This window comes from Squalius cephalus (assembly GCF_949319135.1).
Source record: "Squalius cephalus genome assembly, chromosome: 22".
Lineage (NCBI taxonomy): Eukaryota > Metazoa > Chordata > Actinopteri > Cypriniformes > Leuciscidae > Squalius > Squalius cephalus.
In genome coordinates this window covers 4,122,439-4,128,108 of record NC_137143.1, presented here as the reverse complement: position 1 = coordinate 4,128,108, position 5,670 = coordinate 4,122,439, and the positions used below count along the sequence as shown (strand labels likewise).

The following is a 5,670-nucleotide window of genomic DNA, read 5'->3' as shown; positions in this document are numbered from 1 at the left end:
TGGTCAATTTTTTAATTGCATTTATAATAGAATTCAGACATTTTAAAATAAAATACTGCATTCTATAGACAAGATTAAAACTTAAAATTTTACATTGTACTGCATTTACTTTGTTAACGCACATTACTAGTCTTGTAGTGAAAAATTAAAATGATAATAATCTTATAATTGATCATGAAAATTTGCTTCTCTTAAATGGGAATTTCTTTGCCAATGGCTGCGTCCGAAATCACAGACTTTCTTGGTACTTATTTTGAACAAGTAATTCCTTCACAACAAAAGTATGTTCTATATAGTATGGATGTAATATGGACGTACTATGTTGTCATTATCATGTAACCTACCAGCATTGGTTGCGTGGCTTCACTGCCATTCACAATCCTCTTTTTGTGTATTCCAAGTTTAACAAACTTGATTCTGATGCGAAATGCATGGAATTACAGATTCTGATTGAGATGACTTCATTTCGTCAGGGGAATTTCGCCATTCAAAGGTGATGTGACTGCATCCTAATGCTTGGATATGAGATTGCATAACAGTTTTTATTATTATTTTTTTATAAAAAAAACTTCATACAAGGCGACAGATGTGGTGTAAAAACAGAACAAACAAATGTTTAATAAAATTTGAGGTACATTATTTATAACTCTGTCACATCACATAAAATACTAACAATAGGCCAAACCTGGCAGCCAAGTCCTCAAGACAGCTTTATCATCATATGGCAAATCTGTGAGCAAAACTCAAAGAAAACCATCTTGGGTTCTTTATCACAAAGGGAAAAAATACTTTAGGTTAATTTATCTTCAAGTTTCTTTCCTGTTAATGAACTGTTTGTCTGGTTCACATTTCTTATGTCGATTTATTACAACATATACACTCTAAACTTCTCAGGATTACACATGGAAAATTGTATCAGTGGACATCAAGTACAGAAGGTGTATGGAGAGAATACAGCAGAAAACATTAATCACTTCCCAGGCTCTCTGCGAAAACTGACTCCAGAAGACCATCTCATTTACTGATTCAACTTCCAGAAGAGCAGTTTTCTCATTTCAAAAGCCTTTAAGTAACCTATTTCAGGTCGACACTGATAATAAATAAATAAATAAATAGCAAGTGGAAAAAATGCACAAGATCACGGGTGTCAAAGAGTCAGGGGATGCCATCCTTCCGCTGGCAACACTGGGAAGGTGGGACGCTCCAGTCGTAAACATAGGACAGCCTCAGTTTGACCTCCTCTTTGCACAGGTGCCCATCTCGCTGTAGTGTCTGATGTTTCTCCAACATGTCCTCTAAACTCTGCTTGTGTGTGACCAGGTACTTATTGCTGCATCCGCGCGACTTGTACTCCGTGTCAAAGCGTGGATCGTGAAGCCGCTTCACGTCCACGGGGGCCAACCACGCGCCCAAGGATACGTCCTCACTCTGCCAGATCTTTAGAAACCCCACGTTGAGATGAACGTAGTGCACGAGGTCGGCGGAGAGCACATAGCCCCCACCCAGAGCGTACGGTAAGTAGTAGTCGCACAGATCCCAAGTACTTTCTTTCCATTTCCCGGCCGTTTTCACTCTCCCGCGTCCAGAGAAGAAGCCCCAGTACAGCCGACTGGGCTCCTTGCTCTTCAGCTCCTCTTTGAGGAGATCCAAGCGGGCAAAGGTGTCATCGTCGGCCTTCAGGACGAACTTAAAGTCCACGTTTTGGTCCAACCACGAGTACATGTGCAGCAGTTTCTGCGTGAGGTTCTCGTACGAATCTCTGAGGTCGGGGAGCAAGAGGAGGTCGTGGTGACGGACCTGCTCGGTCCCGATGTTCTGGAGGTCTTCGGCAGGTAAACCCTCTGTGCCGATGACAAACCAGTAGAGCACTTCGGGATCCTGCTTGGTCAGCCAGGTGCTCCGGATAATACTGCGGCGCTCGGTGTACTTCGGCCCCGTGGTGATGAGGACGACCAGGAACGCCGAGAGCTCTCTGGCACGGGGAGGCCCTGCCGGCTGCTTCTGACGGGACTCGGCCCGTGGCGCCACCCCTGGGGACTCAGCCGGCTTCAGCGTCTCAGACGTACATTTGGCGAGGAACAAAAGGACGACGGCAAAGAGGAAGAGGACACAGAGTGCCAGGGCTGTCTTATGACGACACACAAGACGGACCAAATTCATGATGTCACTGAGGAACAGAAGGAAATCGTATCACTTTTGAAAACAAACCTTACCTAAAATGTGTGCAACATTAAAGGACAATTACGGTATTTAGCACTTTGAGTATCTTTTCTGGTTCGTTTTGGATGAACTAGAGTGGTGGACGATGGGTCTTGTCTCGACTTTTTGACTGGTTTAGAATCGCCTTTGACCGCTTCAGAGTGGCTGGCTTCGGGCATGCACAAACATGTCCTTAAAACAACCCTTAAAGGGGGGGTGAAATGCTATTTCATGCATACTGAGTTTTTTACACTGGTAAAGAGTTGGATTCCCATGCTAAACATGGACAAAGTTTCAAAAACTAAGTTGTACGTTTGAAGGAGTATTTTTGTTCCAAAAATACTCCTTCCGGTTTGTCACAAGTTTCGTAAAGTTTTTTTCGAGTATGGCTCTGTCTTACGTAAGATAGAGCGGAATTTCCTTATATGGGTTCTAAGGGCACTTCTCCGGTAAGATCGCGGCCGCGCGCGCACTCGTAGACCAGAGCAAGAGAGTGAAAGCAGTTCGCCATCAAAGCGCCCTGCCCGGCTTTTGGGAAGTCAATGTCACCAAAGAAGTGTGTTTTTGGTTGCCAGGGCAAGACAACCCTGCACAGATTCCCAAAGAACCCAGCGTTAAGGAACCCGTGGATGGAGTTTGTTTTCCTGAGCATAAACGGAGTTGTGTAAGACTGTTGTTCCCTGCATTTCGACGATGATTGTTTTATGAACAAAGCCCATATCGACGGATTTGCAGATCGTCTAATGCTTAAGGATCGAGCAGTCACAATGATAAAGGTTCGCGGCCGTGCGTTGGAACCGGACGGTGAGTAAAACTGTTTGTTGAACAAATGTCTCTGTGTGTTGTCACTAGCTTGGCGCGTTAGCACAGCTAAGCTTCGCCCACACGGCCCGCCTCCAGCCGCTCGGTTTTTTCCGGAAAGACTCGGTACAGCCTATCTTTCTGTTAAAAATTTAATAAAACAAAAGACTTTTTGGAGATATGAAGGATGCAATATTACTCTATAGGTACTCAAGATTAACAGGAGATTGAGTGAAAATGAGCATTTCACCCCCCCTTTAACGTTCGTTTTCAAAACTGCAACTCACCGAGTGGTTAGCGGTGTTCGTTGATGATTAAAAACAAGTAGCGTAGCGAAATACCGTTTCTGTCGTGTTTTATTTGGCATTTTGTAAAATCCCATTGATTTCTGTTGGAGGACTCATTGCTCGTTGATATTACTGCACTTCAGGCTCAAATATCCAGCGGAAGTTTATACGCGGTTGTGAGGTATCTGAAAAAATAGTTCCACTATAGCAAATAACACGGATTGAAATCATACATTGCGCCGATATATTTGTTTTTAATCATCAACGAACAGCACTAACCACTCGGTGAGTTGCACAGTTTTGAAAACGAACGTTAAGGGTTGTTTTAAGGACATGTTTGTGCATGCCCGTAGCCAGCCACTCTGAAGGCTGAAGGTCAAAGGCGATTCTAAACCAGTCAAAAAGTCGAGACAGGACCCATTGTCAAAATTTCTGTGTCCACCACTCTAGTTCATCCAAAACAAACCAGAAAAGAGACTCAAAGTGCTAAATACCGGAATTATCCTTTAAGGCCTATTCACAGCAAGATGAATTGTTCAGTTCGCTAATTTTGTGCGATAAACATTTTCACTGTTGATGCGTCTGTTCAGACTTACATGAGCATTCAACGCATGCCGTCGGATTTGTTATGGAGCGGCTCTCTAATCTCTTTTCCATTGCACTGCGAGTAAAACTGGTCAATCGATAGGATTTGTGCATTTGGTCATGTGACCGAAGACTAGAGCTGCACGATTCTGAATAAATTGAGAATTTTTTATTAAATTTCTAAATTTTTATTTAGAGATCACGATTCTCCCATGATTCCGAATAGACATGAAATGACATGTCATTTACTAGAAGTACTGATGAGATGTTAATTGCTGCAATCTATTTAATAAGTAAGGGTTAATGCCCGACGAGGTGTCCATTTAGGTGTCCTCTAATGGTCCTCTAATTTTTAATGGACATCCTGCAGCCAATCAGAATCGAGTATTCACCCAGACCATGGTATAAAATCTATTTAAAAATTTTGAATTAATTTAGTTGAATCGGTCTGAATGAATGATTCAATGACATGAATGATTTGTCTAAACAGACAAATCACATACGAAAATCATACGAATTTTCATGCTGAACATTCGTGTTGGTGTGAACACAGGCACATGAAAATAACATTTTAAAACTTTTTTTTGTTGTTTAATTTTTTGTACACCTTGTTTCTTTAGTTCTCTAGTTAATTTAAGTTGGCTTTGATTTTTAAAAGCACAATTATTCCATGCAGTCATGCTAAACTGTGGATTTTTTTATTCTTCAAAATATCCTCAACTAATAAGGCCATTACAGCTGCATGGAAAATAATCATAAACATAAAAATAATCATATTAAGTATAGCATGTCAACTAAAAAAATTATGTTATTTTGTGGAAACAGATTAGAAAGCCAAATCAACCTCATAGACACCATAGTGCACATAAAGCCACTTAAGATTGATCACCCATCAATGCAAATTACCTGGTAGATTTCCGCCGAAGTGATCATTTACTGAGTTTATGGCTCCTCGTGTGCATCTTTATGAGAGGCTGTTTTGTTGTGCAGTGGCAGCTGATGTGCTGGAGGTGTCACATCTGTCCTTCTTCTGCCCCTCCAAACAACACGTACAATATCTACACACAGCAAACGCACAGATCTACCGCAACGACTAAAAAGGTCAGACTAAAGTGGAAAGTGTGGAAGAGTCATTATCTCTTCATCTCAGCAGTCAGCTCAAAATACACTCACACACACACATACACACACACACTGCACTTCCCGTTCACAAGCAGCACAGTGAAATGCTCAGACATCTATGTTGACGACCTGCGCCACCTACCGGAAGGGATGATTGCGTTTACATCATTGGTTTCATGTCCGCAACATCTTAACATTTTATAAAACATTAAACTCACAATTTGTAAAGATATAAACCATATTAAGTTGTTTTAATTTATCACATCACAATTATATAAAAATATCTGTGGATTTTAAATAATTTCTCTAATTTCATTTAAAAAATAATTTCATATTTCCACATTTATAATTAAAAAAAAACAACAACATTAAATGTATAGTTCAACCCCCACATTTTTTAAAACAAGGTCCTGAGCCGTTGCCGAATAGTATGGGGTTCCATTTGTGCCAAAAATGAGTCGACTGCTTTATGCTTTGTACTACACATTTGTCCTTGTCAACAGTCATTGTCTAGTTGTTCGAAAAAATTGGTATATGTTGATGTGTGTGTTCTCTGTTTATGTCGATTTGTTCTGTCGTCCTTAATGTATTGATCCTCCTTTTTCAGAAAAATTAGTATGTTGATGTGTATGTTCTTTGTTTATGTCGATTTGATCTGTTGTCCTGTCATCTTGTC

At 40.9% G+C, this 5,670-nt stretch overlaps 1 protein-coding gene across 1 annotated transcript; it reads right to left on the bottom strand.

Moving 5' to 3' along the window:
* Positions 1–524: 524 nt before the first annotated feature.
* Positions 525–5,090, bottom strand: b3galt6 (UDP-Gal:betaGal beta 1,3-galactosyltransferase polypeptide 6). Its single transcript, XM_079858185.1, has 2 exons — positions 4,779–5,090; positions 525–2,167 (listed from the first exon to the last, which is right to left on the bottom strand). The coding sequence occupies exon 2, from the start codon at positions 2,158–2,160 to the stop codon at positions 1,156–1,158; it is 1,005 nt and encodes a 334-aa protein (XP_079714311.1). The 5' UTR covers positions 2,161–2,167; positions 4,779–5,090; the 3' UTR covers positions 525–1,155.
* Positions 5,091–5,670: the final 580 nt, after the last annotated feature.